Below are 19,253 nucleotides of genomic sequence, written 5' to 3'. Positions count from 1 at the left end.
GAGGAAGAGGAGGAAGGTTTGCTGTCAGCACCAGACACGATGTGGTTGCTGCAAATCCTGCTCTACCTGTCCCAGCTTTAGCTGAGAAAGCCCTGGTTGAAACGTGGCCGGGAGGGAGCTGGAGATGCACCCATCCCCAGTGCTCCCATTCATCCAGGGCATCACCATGATGGAGCAGATGTTCTGTTCAGAGACACCTAACACAGGAGCAGCGCAGGGTTTGAGCACTCACAGAGGAGCAGGGCTGGCATCAAAGAGGGAGAAGGCTGGGGTGAAAGGCCCTTGACTTGGCACATTCTTCACTATCAAGGCTGAGGTGAATATTAGCTGGGATGAAGGGCCCAAATTCCAGCCCTAGGTGATGTAAAGATGATCTAAATGATGCTCTTGGACCCAGACTTCTTTGGCTCCCAGGAAGCCAATCAGCAAGATTCACCAAGGCATCCATGGAGAAGGACAGCAGAACCAGTGCTGCTCATGATGAATCCAAGGGAAAAGCAGCCAGGATGCGAAGAGGCAAGAAAGGAAGGATTTCAGCATCCAGAATAGCAGCACAGCTTGCAAAGCACATGGAGGAGCTCCGTTCTGCTCCTTCACCGGGTTTCTTTGACAGCTTTAGGCACAGTTGTCATTGTGTTTGCTTAAAGCTCTTAGGTCTCTGACTGTTGAGTTTCCAAGCTCCTTCCAAGCCCAGATGGTTGTGGTTGTGGCTGCTTCCAGGAGATGCTGATTTCAGTCTCTCTCTTGAGGTCAGCGGGTTTTCTTGTGAGCTTTGAACTTAGGCAAGTCAAGTTGGAGACGAATGAGCTGGGGGTGTTGCTGTTGCTGTTTGAAGTGTAAATAAGGGACTGAAGGATGCTGATTTTCACATTTAGCCTCCTATAACCTCTCTGCACCTCAGTTCCATTGCTCTGAATGTATCCTTCAGGATCACGAAGGCTCCAGCTGCTCAGGAGATGCGAGCCATGTAAATAACAGTGTCCAGGATGCAGATTACCTCTCAGGAGACAACGTTCTATCCTCTCAGCAGAGCCTTACCACTGGTAAAAGCAAATGTTCCCTATTCACCAGCTGCCCAACACAGCTGCAGAGTGGGTGAGACTCCTCCATATTTGCACAGTGATCAGCTAAAGGGAAGCAATCTTGGTAGCTCCCGAGGCCCTCCCATAAATAAACATGATTAGTAACAATTAAAACCCCATTACAGCTCTAATTACAGCCAATAGAATGCCACCCGGATTCATTCCCCAATAAGCTCATAAAATATTGCACCTATTATGTTACTTTCTGTGTTCTAATGCAAAGAATATTGGACCATTCACAGTCAGGTTATGTGATGGACACCTACCTGTTCTCCCCTGCTTCCAGCAGCATCCTGCACATGCAACCTCAACGTCCAGGGCTACCTTCACACTCAGTGAGTCCTGCTATTCCTCCAGTGCATGGCCAAGCCCCTCTTTGGCTCCCAAAGGGCTCTCCAGAATTCACCCAGTTCTGCTTTTGGCTTTTGAGATCTAATTTGTGTTCCACCTCAACAAGGCTTGGTGAAATGAAGAGTGTCCCATCAGTGGGACCAACTGCCCTCCAAGCCATAGGGCATGTGGGTCTTGCACTAGGACCCACACTTGGTGGCTGGGCAGATCCACCACCCCAGCCTGCACCTCACAATCCCACATTACTCAGACTTAGTGATGGAGACTCAGTGGTAGAACGAGGAGTAAGGCATCTGCCACCTCACTGAACTCCAATCTCAGCAAGCCAAAACTGATGTGAGGACACAGGCAGGTTCCCAGAGCACCCAACCCGAGCCCAGGGAGGCTCCTGGGGCAGGTTTTATATCAGCACAGATTGTGCCTTTTCCTGTACAAAACCAGAACTTACAGACCAACAAAACCCACAATAATTCAGTATTTTTTATCCTTTATGTCCAAATGACAACAGCTTTACCTAGAAACACTGAGGAAGTGTCAGCACTTGGTCACACTGAAGCTGTTTCACAAGGGAATTCACCCATTTGAAGCAAAACAGGCCCCTTGCTGCTAATAGGGATCTGATGGTCCACAGGAGCAAGCAGCCACCCCAGTTCCACATGGAGCAGATGAAGGGCAGCCTTCATGGGCTGCTGCGATCCTCCATTCAAGCGTGAGGCACTTGGGCAATTAATGTTACTGCCTTTTTCATGAGCGCAGCAGATGGGAAAGATAAACTCTGTGTTAGAGCCTGGAAAAACTCCAGGAAAAACTCAGGGAACTTCTAAAAGCCTGTGGTTCCCTGCAGGATGCAGCCTGCATCCGTGGCCTCCCGGGGCTCGGCACACTGGAGATCTTCCACCTCTCTGCCATCCTCCCAAGGATGTCCCCAGGGATGCGCTAGGGCTTTGCACCACCTTGGTCTGTCCTTGGGGTCCTTGCTGGGATGAGGAAGGAGATGCCTCCTTGGTCTCTCCCATCCCAATCCATAAACTTGAGAATCAGAAGTGTCATTGTTTAGGCAAGCAAGAGAATGAGCCACATCACAGCTTCCCATAAACACCAGATGAGGAAGTCAGCTGAAAGAATATGTGGAGGAAAAGAAGATCAGCATGAAAGTAACATTGGAACCACAGAATCCCAGACTGGTTTTGGTTGGAAGGGACCTTAAAGCTCATCCAGTTCCAACCCCCTGCCATGGACCTTCCACTAAACACAGTCGCTCTAAGCCCTGTCCAACCTGGCCTTGAACACTGCCTGGGATGGGGCAATAGCTCAAATAAGAACCATCATTTCTTCCTCGTTTCACTTCAATGAGCAGTCCTCTGTGAGATGGATCTTCTCCACTTCCATACCTTCATCTGACCAGGACAACGTGCAGGGCTCAGTGCAGCCGGGGTTGATTCACGCACCAGCGTGGCTCTTGCTCCTCCCAGCGCTGCAGGAGAGACCAGCCAAGCGTTAATCAAATTCATCTGGTTGCAATGGGGTGTTATTTATGAGGTCTAATGACTAACCTGGAGCTGTAATAGCAGGTTCTAGGTTGTCTCATGCTTTCACGCTGCTTTTCTTCATGAGTAATTTGTGTCCACGTAGTGTCTTCAGGTGCTGGTGTCCATGTAAGAGCCCGGCTCGTCAGGTAGATGGTGCTGCTTGCCCTTGTGCCAGCCAAGGCTGGAGGAGAACCACTCTTCCCACTGCAGACCTCTAGTTGGTGTCCTCCAACCATCACATCCCGGTGGGCACATTCAAACTGACACCATCCAACTGCCACATCCCAACAGCCATGTTCAAACCAGTCCTAGTGCAGCTGCCACATCCCAATGGCTACATCCCAATGGCCACATCCCAACGGCCATGTCTAAACCACCCCAGTCTAACCAGCACATCCCAACAGCCATGTTCAAACCAGGCCTAATTCAGCTGCCACATCCCAGTGGCCACATCCCAATGGCCATGTCTAAACCACCCCAGTCTAACCAGCACATCCCAACAGCCATGTTCAAACCAGTCCTAGTGCAGCTGCCACATCCCAATGGCTACATCCCAATGGCCATATCCCAATGGCCATGTCTAAACCACCCCAGTCTAACCAGCACATCCCAACAGCCATGATCAAACCAGGCCTAATTCAGCTGCCACATCCCAATGACCATGTTCAAACTACCCCAGTCCAACCACCACATCCCAACAGCCATGTTCAAACCACCACATCCCAACTGCAGTGTTCAAACCACCACATCCCAATGGCCATGTTCAAACCACCCCAGTCCAACCATCGCATTCCAACAAGTATGTTCAGACCATCACATCCCAACTGCAACGTTCAAACTAGCCCGTCCCAACAGCCCTGTTCAAACCAATACCAGTCCAGCTGTCACATCCTAATGGCCATGTTGAAACCATCACATCCCAACAGCCATGTTCAGACTACCCCAATCCAGCTGCCACAAGTACCTTGTTCAGACCATGTTCAAACCATCACTGTCAGACCACCATTTTCAAACCATCACATACAAACCATCATGAGCAAACTGCTCTCATTCATTGCACATCCCAACCACAATATCATAGAATCATAGAATGATTTGGGTTGGAAGGGACCTTAAAGCTCACCCAGCTCCAACCCCTTGTCACGGGCAGGGACCCCTTCCACTGGAACAGGTTGCTCCAAGCCCCTGTGTCCAACCTGGCCTTGAATACTCCCAGGGATGGGGCAGCCACAGCTTCTCTGGGCACCCTGTGCCAGCGCCTCAGCACCCTCACAGGGAAGAACTTCTCCCTTATCTCCGACCTGAACTTCCCCTGCTTCAGCCTGAACCCATCACCCCTTATCCCATCACTTCAGTCCCTGATGCAGGTCCCTCTGCAGCATCTTTGTAGCTCCCTTCAGATATTGGAGTGTCTCCACTGGTGGCCCTGCCTGCCTTGCTCCTGTGGCACCCATCAGCTGAGGGCTGGAGACTTCATCCTGCTCTGTGTGAAATGAGCCCAATCCCCTCACCTCGTGGCCACCAGGTTGACATCCCATGTCCCCTTCCTGTGCCAATCTCCTCAGATCCATGGCTCTCCCACCCCACAGAGAGATGGGGAGTCTACTGTGGAGGAGCAGGAGGAGGGAGGAGAACCATCTTCCTCCTCCTCACCTCAGTTGGGCAGTTCTTGGTGCTCAGTGATTTGAATGGTGGGACAGAGCACCATTGCCATTCCTTAAGATGAAGACACCATTGCCATTCCTTATGGTGAAGACACCATTGCCATTCCTTATGGTGAAGACACCATTGCCATTCCTTATGATGAAGACACCATTGCCATTCCTTATGGTGAAGACACCATTGCCATTCCTTATGGTGAAGACACCATTGCTATTCCTTATGGTGAAGACACCATTGCCATTCCTTATGGTGAAGACACCACTGCCATCCCTTACGGAGGAGAGCAAAGGGTTTTTTCCCTCCCCTGGGGACCATTAAGTGATGAGACAACACAAAGAGATCTTTTCATCTGTCTGCAGTTTATTGGTAATGAAGAACTCGGAGGAGAGGGGTGCTGGTAGGAAGCAGCCATGCAGCAGGGTTCACGCAACAGAAGGGCTGCAATAAGGCCATGCATACGTCAGGTGTGAAGAAGAGGGAAAGGGATCTATAAAACATTAAAGCTGCCAAATTACTCCACCAAGGCGAGGTGGACATCTCAGAGACCTGTTTCTCACTCCCAACTCTGACTATGAGACATTATCACGTCTCTTCTGCTTACATGAGTGCCTGATAGAGCTGAAACAAGCATGTGGGTGACATGCAGGACACGGAGGCGCAAGGGACACGCGGCCGTTGAAAAAGAGACCTTGGAAAGTGACAGGAAAGAGCCGTTTTCCACATGCTCCTCCTCAGCCACAGCAGCAGCCGGGGGGCAGCAGCAAGAAGCGCAGCAAGGGATGCTCAGACTGGCGCTGGAACGGACAGGGGAGATCTTCCACCCCTGGAGCTGGTGGGGCTCCGAGAGGAGCTGGGTTCCACTGCAGACCCCCCACCCTTGGGCAGGGTGACTTCTGAGCTATAGGGGGAACAGTTCATTTCGTTGCTGGGCACCGGTGAGGGTGGCAGGGGCTGTGCTGCGGGCTGGAGGGAGGGGATGGCGCTGCTCTCCTTGGGGGGACTGAGGGCAGGGCTCAGTATTTTACACCCGAGGATTTGACTGTCGTGGTGGTGACGCATCTCCGCACCGAGGAGGATCCAGCCCCAGGCATGAAGTTGCCACCTCCAGGGTTGCAAATCCTCCCACTTCCAGAGGAGAAGCCGCTGGTGAGGATCGCTCCCCCCAAGCCACAGTTGCCTCCGATGATGTTGGGTGCTCCGACCACGCACACTCCTCCTCCCAAGCCATTGCTAGGGGCAAAGCCGCAGGGTCTGCCTCCAACCACGGAGCCTTTGCCTACCACAGCTGCAAGACAAGGACAAGGCTCAGTGAACATCAAATGACCCCTCGGTAAAAGCCATTCTGCAGAAGGGAGATGGGCAGATACTTACAGACATTGACATTGGATGGGTTATCGAAACAGAGCCTGTGTAGGGAAAGGAGCACAAGTTGTGAATCTGATCTAATGGACAGCAGCTCAGCTCCACACAACCTCCAAGTGCTCCTCTTATCTCCTGTTGCATTTAACATAACCAGAAACACTGAGGAGCATTCCCTGTGGGGACCTCCTTGCTATTTTAGACTTAAAAACTTGAGGAACAACTGGAAGATTCCAAGATTAAATGGGCTCAACCTGTCCCAGGGAATACCTCAGCCAGGACAACAGGACCAGAGTTCTTACCTGTTCTCCTCTCCCTCCAGCAGCTTCCTGTACATGGCAATCTCAACGTCCAGGGCAATCTTGATGTTGAGCAGCTCCTGGTACTCCTTCAGCAAGCGAGCCAGCTCCTCCTTGTCTTTGCTCAGGGCACATTCCAGCTCTTCCAGTTTCCTCCTGGCATCCTTCAGGGCCATCTCACCCCGCTCCTCGGCCTCAGCAATTGCTGACTGCAGCTGATGGTTCTGAGAGCAAGAAGAGCAATTTCTCAGTGCCCTCCTGCACAGCCTCCACTGGAGAAGCCTCAGGGCACAAACTGAATGGGAACAGGCAGGAAACATCAATCTGCTCCAAAGGAACTGAATTCCAATAACTGTTTCCCTAACATGTTCCTCCCTGCTTCACCACGATGATGCTGAGGAGCCCCTACCTGCTTCTTGACAGTCTCAATCTCAGCCCGCAGCCTCTGCACGTTCCTGGTCAGCTCCTGGATCTCAATCTTGGTGTTGCGGAGGCTGTCCCCGTGCCTTCCAGCAGTGTTCTGCAGCTCTTCATACTGATGGCACAAAGCAACCCATCAGTGACACCAAGAACTCAGCTGGTTCCTCTGCTCTGCATCCAACAGCAGAAACTGCTCCAGGAGCCTTTGTTACACCCCAACTCACCCTGCTCTGGTACCAAGCCTCAGCTTCAGCTCTGCTGTTCTGGGCAATCTGCTCGTACTGGCGCCTGACCTCCTCAATGATGCTGTCCAGGTCCAGGTGCCGGTTGTTGTCCATGGACACGACCACGGACAGGTCCCGGCTGATGGTCTGCATCTGAGCCAGCTCCTGTAACCAAGACAGGAGTCAGCCTGAGCATCTGACGAGGGCGCAGAGGAGCAGCAGCTCCAAGCAGCCTCTGCAGACCAAATCCAATGAACACCCAGTCCTACCCCAGTGTCTTTGGCCACCACATTGCAACTGCAGGCAGCTCATGGGTAGGGAAATCTCTTACCTCCTCATAGATGCACCTCAGGAAGCTGATTTCATCGGTCAGGGCTCCCACCTTGGCTTCCAACTCTACTTTAGTCATGTAGGCACAGTCCACATCCTAAAGGAAAGATCACAGAGACAGACATCAGCTTCCTCCCACCCCAGCACCATCCTGTTGCCTCCCCTTTCCAACATCTTTGCAGCCTCCTCTACTATGCCTCTGTTACTCACCTTTTTGAGCACCACAAACTCATTCTCAGCAGCAGTACGCCTGTTGATTTCTTCTTCATACCTATTGAAGAGGACAAGACCACATGATCAACCTGCTCTAGTGGAAGGAGCCCCTGCCCATGGCAGAGGCTTGTAACTGGATGACCTTTAAGGTCCCTTCCAACCCAAACCAGGCTATAAGTCTCTTGCACTCATCAGTCAACCACAGGGCACTTACTTGGTCTTGTACTCCTCCACATATTGCCGCATGCTCTGCAGCTCTGACTCGAGCTGCCCCCTCTGCCCCAGGAGAGACTCCAGTCTCCTCCTCAGGTTCTGGATGTAGTTTTCAAAGATGACATCAAGGTTCTTCCTTGGGCCCATTGGCCCTTGCTGCTGGAGCAGCTCCCATTTGGTGGCCAGAACCTTGTTCTGTTGCTCCAGGAAGCGGACCTGTAAGCCCACCAAGGGATGTGTGAGATTCACATGGGAAGCATCACACAACTCAGACCTCCTCTTGCTGATGTGGGAGAACAAGGGAATCACTTCCCAGATCCCCACTATGACTATGGCTGGTTAAAAGCCACTTTCCAAGAGGAAGATTTCTCCTTTCTTTCTCCTTTTTTTCAACTATCCTTGAATTTGTCCTATTTTCTCCTTCATTTCTGCTCTACTTTTGTTCTCTATGGGGACGTCACTTCCAGTTTTGCAGTTTTGTCATTTCCAATTGCAAATTCTGATCTGGAATTCATTTCTGGAAGCATCAGATCATCACTTTTACCTTCCAGTGAATGAAATCTCACATTGGGATCTCAATACTGGAAAACATTCCTCTTAGCAGATATGAGGAATTCAGTATTCATGTCATGCATTTAAACAACTCTGAAGCATGTTCTCAACCAGCACTCTCCCAGCTCTAAAGAGTACTCAACTGTACTTGAACTAAAGTAAAGAATAGCCAGGAATGAGCTCAATGCTCATTCTGACATTCCAAGTCCCTCAAGAAGAACAAACCCCTTAAAAGCATGGACTTAAAGGATAACTGAGTGTATCACGACCACTTTTGGCGTCAAAGAACACAAGAGAAAAGTGAAGGAAGAAGTTGGATCAACCAAACCCAGAGAAAGTCCTTTGGTTTCTCTGTGGATGGAAAGTTATTACATTGCCTTAGGAGGACTCAGTAGAAACACCACCAGCCTTCCAGAGCTGCCCCCACGGAGCTGTGAAGGACAGTATTCCCCTCTCCACAGCACAGGAAAGTTCCTCAGAGTCCCCATTCCCAAGCAAAAACAGTTTCAGCCTCTCACCTTGTCAATGAAAGAGGCAAACTGATTGTTAAGAGTCTTGATCTGCTCCTTCTCCTGGCACTTCACTTGCTGGATCTGAGGGTCAATATCAACATGGACCGGCCGCAGGAGGGTTGGGTCAACCTGCACCGGTTGGATGCCTCCAGGGAACCCAGGACCACCTCTCACAGGACCACCAAAGCCACCTATTCCTCCACCAATGATACCTCCTCCAATGCCGCCAAATCCTCCTCCAAAGCCTCCACCAAAGCCACCAATTCTACATCCATATCCACCGCCAAAAGAGCCACCCATGGAAATCCTTCCGTTGCCACCCATGTTATGGAGGCTCCTGCTGCTAAAACCTGCACAACGTCCATTGCCTCCAAATCCCCTGGATGTGGAGAACGAGCTATAGCTGATCCTGCTTCTGCCCCCACATCCTCCAAAGCCACCACCGATGGCAGAGCAAGAGCTGAATCCCCTTTTGCTTCCGCCTCCAAAGCTTCTGCAGGTTGACTGGCGAGACATGGCTGGTTCTTCCAAGTGGAGTCGAGGAGAGCAGAAGGACCAAGGGAGCTGTGCTGCTGCGGGATGAGCGCAGAGAGAAGTGTGCACAGTCTTCTCTGGCTCCACAGCTCCAGGCATTCCCTTTTATCTGTTCCTGGAGGTGGGCTGGGTCTGCAAGGGCGTGAAGAGGAAACAAATTTACTGTCTTCATCAGCTTGGTGCGGTTAACAGATTTTTGCCAAATTGTTGACTCCACCCAGAAATACGCTTTGCAATGCAGAAGAGAATAAAAGAGCAACAGCATTGGAACAGGTCTCAGTGAGTAAGTGGACTCTTATATCTTTATGGCATCAGGAAAACTCTGTTTTACAGGGATGTAGTCATGTTCTTCCCTCCTCCTACCTTTCTACCTGTTCTTAATGATTTTGCAGTTTGTCTGGAGCTGCATCTTTTGCCCTGACACCCAGTGTCAGACCAGCTTTTTGGTGCAAACCAACCGGGATGAGGCTTTCACAACTCCCCCAAGCACACCCCAAATCTCCTGCTTAAGTGGAAAATTGCCGATGGCTTTCCAAGAGGCAGTTTCCCTGTGCCGAGCAAAACCACCACACATTAACATTTAACAACGGTCAGCATTTCTCTTTTATCCAGAAAGGAGGTGCTTGGTTCCTTTCCTAAGAGCATCAGTTGGGATGGGAGTGCCTGCTTCCAGGGCACGTTCCTGCAAAATGTGTCTCCCAGAGTCTGAGCTACCCAAGTACCGAGACTCAGAGCACCAGAGTGGAATGAGCAGGAGAACCAGGATGTCCAAGCTCCTTCCTTGTGCGTTTCTGATGGCCACAGGGATTGCTGAACCTGCAGAGGACGGAAAGGACGCTTCGGGCGCTACACGTGGTAATGATGACTGAAGGCAAATAGCAGAGAACTGCAGGCAGAGGTGGCAGTGGCTTCTTAAAATGATGTCTTTTTACTTGATTTGGTAGGCAAATGGTGCGGCTGAGCTCGTCATATTGATCAGTTAGAAATAAGGGGCAACAGTGACGGAGAACTCTAAACACTTTCATAAGCAGTAACTGAGTTCTCAAGACTAGAGCTCCTCTTTCCTAAGTAGTAACAGTTCAGGTATTGCTGTTTATTATTGCTTTGGGAGGAATGGCATCATTGCCCCCAGCTTCGACCACAGCAAATTCGGGTGGGGTTGGAAGGGTGGTGCCCATGTTCACTTCAGAAACCTCGGGGGTTAAGACAACAGCGGTAGCTTCAGTCTGGAGACCAACAATGTTGACTCTCGAGCACAAGCGCTGTGGCTCTGAAGTGGGAGGTTTACCTGCAGGGCATCTTGCAGAACTCTTCTGGGTCTCATTGATCAAATAGATGTGATAGATGCAGTCATGAAACTTAACAAAAAAACCCAACATATTCCTAGTGCTTCATTCCATAAATCATCAACAAAAGTCAAAGGAAAGAGGTTTTAAAGCCTTCCACCCGTTTCAGTTCACCACTCTTATACCGCCTGTTGGCTACCAACGCACAATACTCATCCGAGTATGAATTTTAACCATCACAGGTTAGACTTTGTACACCTAAATCTGCCTGCAAGTATCCCGAGGGGCCACCCGGCAGCCTCAGACACTTCAGAGCCTTTCAACACCAGCCCAGAGAATCACTCCCAAAGCCACAAGAGGAGCCAGGACCGAATGCCCTTGGCTTTCACTGAGACCAAGGCTGCTGAATACCACAGCTCATGCACAGCATTGGGGTGGAGCAGGGGAGAATGTGACCCTTGAGGGGGACTCAAGTCATGGTTGGCCAAGGGTGACCCTACCCTTGAGGGGGACTCAACTCATGGTTGGCCAAGGGTGAGCCTACAACTAAGGGGTGCATAAGCCAAGGGTTATCCAGATGTGTGTGGTGACAGGCTGCAGCTTGAACATGGGCAGTGATTCCTGCAGCAGGGAACTGGGGAACCTTCCCTTCCTAAAGCAGCTGGAACTAGAACAGGGTGACCAGAGGAGCTGTGGCTGCCCCATCCCTAGCAGTGCTCAAGGCCAGGTTGGACACAGGGGCTTGGAGCAAGCTGCTCTAGTGGAAGGGGTCCCTGCCTGTGGCAGGGGTTGGAGTTGGAGCAGCTTTAAGGTCCCTTCCAACCCTACCCAACCCATTCCATGATTCTGTGATTCTATGGAATGAAGAGGGTCTTACATCCTGATTATTCTTCCGAAGGCACAGAGTCAACTTCTCCAGACCCTTCTGCAGCCCAGTGCACTTGCTCATGACGAGCACTCCCAGGGAGGTGTAAGGTATAGGGTAGCTCCATTTTTGCTCATCTCTTCCCATGGCCTCCCTCCAGATTGCCACACACACGGCAGCTGCCTTTCTCAGCAGGGAGCATGGCTTGGTCGGGACATCCCACATGGAGGCTCCACCACAAGGGGGAAGATCTGTTAAGTCAGCCAAATGCCTGGCTGCTGACCACAGCGAGCACGTACAGATAAGACGCCCAGATTGAGTCACTCTGACGTCTTCAGACAAGATGGGAAGATTACACCGAACCTGGAGTCACTGCAGCCTCCTCCAGGTAAAACTCGACAGACGGCCCGGGCTCCCGCCGTGCCTTCAGATCTCTTTCGCAAGGAGCTGTGCACAGCACAATCATCCCCACCACGCAAAGTGTGAGCGCTGCAGAAAGCGTGGATGGAGCCCAAGCCAGGCTGCAGCTTCGGCTCTCCCACAGCCAAGAGCTGCAGGCGGCAGAGACGAGCGTGTTGCAATGATTCCTCACAACAATGCCTACAACGCCGTGTTTCAGATTATAAAGCAGAGAAGAAACAGAGTCTTAAACTTAAGAACAAAAATAGGTGACTCTTGCCCCAAGCCAAACCCTAAAGTGTTCCTGGCTCAGCCCCAGCTTCTCAGAGGCATCGCCTTCTGTTTCGGCCAAACCCAGGCACGTTCCCAGCTCCAGCCACTTGTGATGGGCTTCCAAGGGAGGAGAGGTGCCTCTTCCAAGAGGCCTCACACCGTTCCCCACTGCCTTGCCTGCACCTCTGCTGGGTCTGCAGGTTCCTGACCTGCTGTGAGGCCACCGGCAGCTCCCAGCCAGCGGTTGTGGGACTCCTAAAGCATCAGTGAAAGTGGTTTCTGCCTCTTTGATCTCTTCTTGTGGTGGAGGAGCAGATCAAACACACCGGCTCTCGTCTCCTGTTCCCCCTCCTTGAGCTACACCAGATCCCTCCCACTTGTAAAGAAGAGACACTGGGGGATGAATGGGCCATTGAGGGAGCTGATGGGAACCTGAGCCCACACTGTTGGGTGAGTCACGTCTGTGGAGCTCTTCATGCATAGAATCATAGAATAGTTAGGGTTGGAAAGGACCTTAAGCTCATCCAGTTCCAACCCCCCTGCCATGGGCAGGGACACCTCACACTAAAGCATGCCACGCAAGGCTTCATCCAACCTGGCCTTGAACACTGCCAGGGATGGAGCATTCACAGCTTCCCTGGGCAACCCATTCCAGTGCCTCAGCACCCTCACAGTAAAGAATTTCCTCCTTAGATCCAATCTAAACTTCCCCTGTTTCAGTTTTAACCCATTACCCCTTGTCCTGTCACTGCAGTCCCTAATGAAGAGTCCATCCCCAGCATCCCTATAGCCCCCTTCAGACACTGGAAGCTGCTCTGAGGTCTCCAAGCAGCCTTCTCTTCTCCAGGCTGAACAGCCCCGACTGCTGGTCAGTGAAGGGGAGGGTGAGGTCGTGGTTCCCAAGCACTGGGTACCAGGAGCTGTGCAGCAACCACAGTCCCTTGCTCACCAGCAGTAGGTGCTTGGCCAACGCTCCTAGCCCTGTTCCCAGGCAGATCCAAACCTGCCCCACCACCGCTGACCACAAGACTCCTTCCATTGCCACCTTCCCCTATCACAAAGCAAAGTCCACTCGGAGGCAGGAAACTCAGATGAGCTGACAACAGTGATCAACAATTGATCTGATTCCTGTTCCCACCCTGCTGCTGATCTCCATCATCAATCAACATGTTTGGGTTTCTATTGGTTTTGCCACCCTGCACTGGGTGCATTCCTGCACCAGTCCCATCACTTTGCAGTGATGATCCCAGCACTGGTTCTTCCTGTGCTAAAAGTCTGGAATCCAGGATAAAGGCTGATCCCTAAATATTGGCTCATTGCTCCAGTGGGTGCTGGACCCCTCAGTGATGGATTTTTCCAGATATAGATAGGGACGTCCACTGTGGAAATGAATATATGGGATTCCAAGGAAGCGGCTCTGTCACGACCTGCCCAAACCTTTATCAGCCTCTTTAATTCCTCCAGTTTGGGCTCCCATTGCCCCGGCCTGCTCACATTTACTGACATTGTGTGACCTGAGCACCCAGAACCCACCACTGCAGGTAAGGACTTGTGCCCCCAGGCACTGCAATGACTGACCAGAGTCAAGAGGCATCACTCATGCTTAGACACTTGCCCGGCTCCATTCCCACACCCATTCCCTTCCCTCAAAGCACAGCCACAACGCATTGAGCAGAACAGCCCAAACCTTCCCAATGCAACGACACAAAGGCGTAGTGAATGTTCTATGCAATTTATTTGGAATGGCAACATCCCGAGGAAATAGGGTTGATCAGACAGGAGAAGAAGGGAGGTGGGCACAGCACATCCCGCTCCATGTCACAAGGCACCGGGAACAAGCTTTGTTCTCCTGAGAAAAAGTCCACGTGTGACCGGGTGTTGTGGAGAGCAAGGGCAAGGGGAACGGAAGGCACAGCTTGTCCCAAAGGCTGGTGAATGGAAGCGGTGGATGCACCACATGCAGAAGCACCCGGGGGACTCGGCCATGGAGGAAGAGCAGCAAAGAGGAGCTTTATACACGCTTGCACAGGCAGAGCCCCCGCTCCTCCGGGCCGGGTGCCCAGCGGGGACCTTCCTTTGCCCGGGGCTGGCTCCATCACGGGGCTCCCCGCAGGGAGGAGCCGGGTGGCGGTGGCACAGGCGAGGGACCCAGTCCGTGTGGCTGCCGGAGCCCGGGGCTGGCTGCGGGGAGGCTGGGCTGCTGCCGGGGGAGCGGGGGAGACGCCGCTTTCCTTTGCCGGCGCGGCGCGGGGCTCAGAACCTCACTCCTGACGACTTGACCGAGGTGGTGGTGACACATCTCCGCACGGAGGACGAGCCCCCCCCGGAGCTGAAGCTGCCCCCGCCGGAGCCGCACATCCTCCCGCTGCCGGAGGAGAAGCCGCCGCCGACCATCCCTCCTCCCATGCCACAGCTGCCGCCTCCCATTCCCATCCCTCCTCCCATTCCCATCCCTCCTCCCATTCCCATTCCTCCTCCCATGCCACAGCTGCCGCCGCCGAAGCCTCCTCCCATGCCGCTGCCTCCTCCGAAGCCGCCTCCCATTCCTCCTCTGCCGCCGGTGATGGTGGTCCTGCCTACCACCGCTGCAAGAGAAGCACAGGTTACACACAGGTCCATCGTATCTCCAAAGGACATGGGCTGCTAGTCCTGGTCAAGGAAACAGAGGCAGGTACTTACAGACATTGACGTTGGACATGCCATCGTTGCACAGCCTGTGAGGGAGAACAGGAGCAGTTATTCCTCTGGGAAACACACATTTCTTTAGCTGAGGATTTCCCACTTTCAACCAGGTCGATATTCCCGACTTGTCTAAATTTCCCAGTTATTCCTCAAAGCAAATGAGCAAGTTTGAACTAAACATTCCCATGAGCAATATGTAGAAGATGCTTCAGACTAAGGATTAGAGCGAGCACCAGCAGTACGGAATTCACCTTCAGATACAGGTTTTAACACAGCCAAGGGTTTGGTCAAATAGACACAAGTGAGACGTACCTGTTCTCCTCTCCCTCCAGCAGCTTCCTGTACATGGCAATCTCAACGTCCAGGGCAATCTTGATGTTGAGCAGCTCCTGGTACTCCTTCAGCAAGCGAGCCAGCTCCTCCTTGTCTTTGCTCAGGGCAGCTTCCAGCTCTTCCAGTTTCCTCCTGGCATCCTTCAGGGCCATCTCACCCCGCTCCTCGGCCTCAGCAATTGCTGCCTGAAGCTGCTGGTTCTGATTAAGCAAAGAGAGGAGCGGTTTCTTAGTGCCCTCCTGCACAGCCTCCACTGGAGAAGCCTCAGGGCACAAACTGAATGGAAACAGGCAGGAAACATCAATCTGCTCCAAAGGAACTGAATGCCAACGAATTCCCTATTTCCCTCACGCTGTCCCTGCTTCACCACGATGATGCTGAGGAGCCCCTACCTGCTTCTTGACGTTCTCAATATCAGCCCGCAGCCTCTGCACGTTCCTGGTCAGCTCCTGGATCTCAATCTTGGTGTTGCGGAGGCTGTCCCCATGCCTTCCAGCAGTGTTCTGCAGCTCTTCATACTGATGGCACAAAGCAACCCATCAGTGACACCAAGAACACAGCTGGTTCCTCTGCTCTGCATCCAACAGCAGAAACTGCTCCAGGAGCCTTTATTACACCCCAACTCACCCTGCTCTGGTACCAAGCCTCAGCTTCAGCTCTGCTGCTCTGGGCGATCTGCTCGTACTGGCGCCTGACCTCCTCAATGATGCTGTCCATATCCAGGTTCCTGCTGTTGTCCATGGACACCACCACGGACAGGTCCCGGCTGATGGTCTGCATCTGAGCCAGCTCCTGCAACCAAGACAGGCAGCCCAAGTGACTCTCAAGACCAAACACCCATGGACACCCAGTCCTACCTCAGTGTCTTTGGCCACCATACACCTTATTGCATCTCCAGCCAGCCCAGGTAAAGAAAGAGCTCTTACCTCCTCATAGATGCACCTCAGGAAGCTGATTTCATCGGTCAGAGCTCCCACCTTGGCTTCCAACTCTACTTTAGTCATGTAGGCATTGTCCACATCCTAAAGGGAAGACCACACAGGTAGACATGAGCTTCATCCCACCCCAGAAGAGCTGTTGACACCAATGCGCCTGTTGGGAGCTGCCTATCTTCTTGCTTCCCCCTTCCAACATCTTGGCAGCCTCCTCTCCTATTGCCCCTGTAACTCACCTTCTTGAGCACCACAAACTCGTTCTCAGCAGCAGTACGCCTATTGATTTCTTCTTCATACCTGTAGAAGGGGACAGGGCCAGATGAATCCCTTGGACTTGTTCATGGGTCAACCACAGAACCCCCCTTCCCTCAGTCCCATTTCTCCAGAGCTCCTCAGCAATGGGAAGCCTGTGGGAATGCCCAACCTCTGCTCTCCAGGCTGCTTGAGCTCCTTTCTGAGCCTGTCAGGGCACTTACTTGGTCTTGTACTCCTCCACGTATTGCCGCATGTTCTGCAGCTCCGACTCGAGCTGCCCCCTCTGGCCCAGGATGGAATCCAGCTGCCTCCTCAGGTTCTGGATGTAGTTTTCAAAGATGACATCGAGGTTCTTCCTCGGCCCTGATGGTCCTTGCTGCTGGAGCAGCTCCCATTTGGTGGCCAGGACCTTGTTCTGTTGCTCCAGGAAGCGGACCTGAAAGCCCACCAAGGGATGTGTGAGGAACACGACACAACGCAAGCCTCCTGCTGATGCTGGAGGCCAAGGGAATCACTTCCCAAACCCCCAGTTATGCCTTATTTACACATTCAGCTCCTAAGGCCATGACAAACACTATTAAACTCTGAGTCATTCTGAACTCTGGGACACAATGCTGTTGCGAATGGAAGCATCCCTATTTCCCATAGCATCCGTTTGGACATCGCTGTCATCTCTGAGTTGTCGAGAAAACCAGTACATCTTTGATCTAACTATTCATTTACAGGGAATTTTGCATTCCTTTAGCTCCGTTTTGGAATGAAAACAGTCCAGGAGCACTGGAAAGGTGTTTGGGACTCTGAAGGTCACAGAATCACATCCCTGCAAAGAAAGCTTCATCAGAAGGAGAAGCCCAATAATGAGAGCTCTTTGGACAACTGAATGTACGAGGATGACTTTACCCTGAATCACTAGAAATTAGGCTGAAGAGATGACAAGGCAAGAGGATCACACAATGCCCTACAGATGCTCCCTTTCATCCTCTGTGAACGTGCAAACCTTGCCCTTTGTTCCCTACTCCTTAGTAAGACGTTACTAACAACTTGCTGCTAAGGCAAACTCCAACAAGCCCTTGTTGGGAAGAAACAGAAGATCCGTTTCCACACCTGAAGTCATGCAGAATTCCCACCTCTGACCAAGCCTGGTCCTGCACTCTCACCTTGTCAATGAAGGAGGCAAACTGATTGTTAAGAGTCTTGATCTGCTCCTTCTCCTGGTTTTTCACTTGCTGGATCTGGGGGTCGATCTCAACATGGACCGGCCGCAGGAGGCTTGAGTCAACTTGCACCGGCTGGATGCCTCCAGGAAAGCCAGGGCCACCAAAGCCACCCATTCCTCCACCGCCCATTCCTCCACCAAAGCCACCCATGCCTCCACCACCAAAGCCACCCATTCCTCCACCACCCATTCCACCACCAAAGCCACCCATGCCTCCACCAAAGCCACCCATTCCTCCTCCGCAGGGTCCACCAAAGCCACCCATTCTGCCTCCGTATCCTCCACCACCATAGCATCCACCCACTGCAATTCTTCTGCTGCCCCCCATGTTATGGAGGCTCCTGCTGCTATACCCTCCACATTGTCCGCCTCCTCCACCTCCCCTGGATGAGGAGTATGAGCTGTAGCTGATCCTGCTTCTGCCGCCACCTCCTCCAAAGCCACCACCGATGGCAGAGCAAGAGCTGTAGCCCCTTCTACTCCCGCCTCCAAAGCTTCTGCAGACAGACTGCCGAGACATGGCCGGTTCTTCCAAGTGGAGTCAAACCCAAGAGGAGCAGAAGATCCAATGGAGCTGTGCTGCTGCGGGATGAGCACAGAGAGAAGTGTGCCCAGTCTTCTCTGGCTCCGAAGCTCCAAGCATTCCCTTTTATCCGCTCCTGGAGGTGGGCTGGGGCCGCATGGGCGTGAAGGTGGAACCCGATTTATTATGTTCATCAGCACGGGGCTGTTGACAGATTCCCAGTTGAGCTTTGCCATATTTGGGCCTGCCTAGAAACACACCCTGCAATAGAGAAGGGAATAAAAGAACAAGAACATTGGAACCAGTCGCAGTGACTAAGTGGACTCCCGTATCTTTATAACATCTTGACAATCACCTTGTACAATAACGTGCTTCTCTGCAGCCCCTTCTTGGCCTTCCAGCCTTTATTAGTAGCTCCCAATCATTCCAGATACAGATCTTCCCAATCAAAGCTCCATGGAAAGCAGCAGTTTTGATGACATCCCTGCTATAATATTAGCTTTCACAATTCCTCACACACACCCTAAATCCCCTTTTTATATGTCAAGTTGCCTTTGGCATTTTAGACATTTCCCAATCATGAATGGGAACTCATGACACCGAATTTTGAAGAGACTCAGCAGATTCTCCTGCTGCAAAGGGAAAACATCGCCTTGGTCGCACTCAGAATGGGAGTGTCTTCAACCCAGGGATTAAATGCCCTCCAAGGGTATTTCCCCAGATCTATGACAACTCACCAGGACCTGGGATGATGCTGGAGCAGAGCGAACACAGCACCTTGGATCACTGTGTTCCTTCTCTAAGCTCTTCTAATTGACAGGGCATGATGACCTGTGCAAGAACAGAGGGACGTTGGGAAGATGCTTCAGTGACTGGGGAAAGACAGACAAGTCCTTTAGAAGTGGAGTGATGATGGTGAACACTTGATGATGAACACCTGGAGGTGGTGAGGGGATCCTGCAGCTCGGATCAGTGTTGTGACCTCTTCTTTACCTGGTTATCTCCAAAGATGAGACAGCAGAACTGGGAAAACCTGGAGAGAAACAGAGCTGTTACAACTTCTAAGGCACAGTATATCCTCTTGATTTCAAATATGGAGTTGGGAAAGGAATGTGTAGTAGAAACGGGTTTGTGGGATGCCTCTGAAATAAAGAATCACAGTTTCTGATTGCATGTAATTAGTATTCTAACTAATTGCTCGTAAGG

General features: G+C 51.9%; 2 protein-coding genes across 2 annotated transcripts; both read right to left on the bottom strand.

Annotated features, from left to right (window-relative positions):
- Window positions 1-4,932: 4,932 nt before the first annotated feature.
- LOC133208948 (keratin, type II cytoskeletal 6A-like) lies at window positions 4,933-10,307 on the bottom strand. The gene is made up of 9 exons (XM_061347222.1): window positions 8,753-10,307; window positions 7,684-7,898; window positions 7,467-7,527; window positions 7,258-7,353; window positions 6,927-7,091; window positions 6,692-6,817; window positions 6,286-6,506; window positions 5,996-6,030; window positions 4,933-5,909 (listed from the first exon to the last, which is right to left on the bottom strand). Exons 1-9 carry the CDS (start codon window positions 9,377-9,379, stop codon window positions 5,638-5,640), a joined length of 1,818 nt encoding a protein of 605 aa, XP_061203206.1. The 5' UTR covers window positions 9,380-10,307; the 3' UTR covers window positions 4,933-5,637.
- Window positions 10,308-14,205: 3,898 nt separating this feature from the next.
- LOC133208949 (keratin, type II cytoskeletal 6C-like) lies at window positions 14,206-19,112 on the bottom strand. The gene is made up of 9 exons (XM_061347224.1): window positions 17,466-19,112; window positions 16,530-16,744; window positions 16,290-16,350; window positions 16,045-16,140; window positions 15,746-15,910; window positions 15,511-15,636; window positions 15,098-15,318; window positions 14,783-14,817; window positions 14,206-14,688 (listed from the first exon to the last, which is right to left on the bottom strand). The coding sequence occupies exons 1-9, from the start codon at window positions 18,042-18,044 to the stop codon at window positions 14,357-14,359; spliced, it is 1,830 nt and encodes a 609-aa protein (XP_061203208.1). The 5' UTR covers window positions 18,045-19,112; the 3' UTR covers window positions 14,206-14,356.
- Window positions 19,113-19,253: the final 141 nt, after the last annotated feature.

The sequence above is a fragment of the Neopsephotus bourkii genome, unplaced genomic scaffold (genome assembly GCF_033783945.1).
Source record: "Neopsephotus bourkii isolate Nb327-2 ecotype Australia unplaced genomic scaffold, CSIRO-AGI_Nbou_v1 NB_309, whole genome shotgun sequence".
Taxonomy (NCBI): domain Eukaryota; kingdom Metazoa; phylum Chordata; class Aves; order Psittaciformes; family Psittacidae; genus Neopsephotus; species Neopsephotus bourkii.
This window is presented reverse-complemented; position numbering and strand designations above follow the sequence as displayed.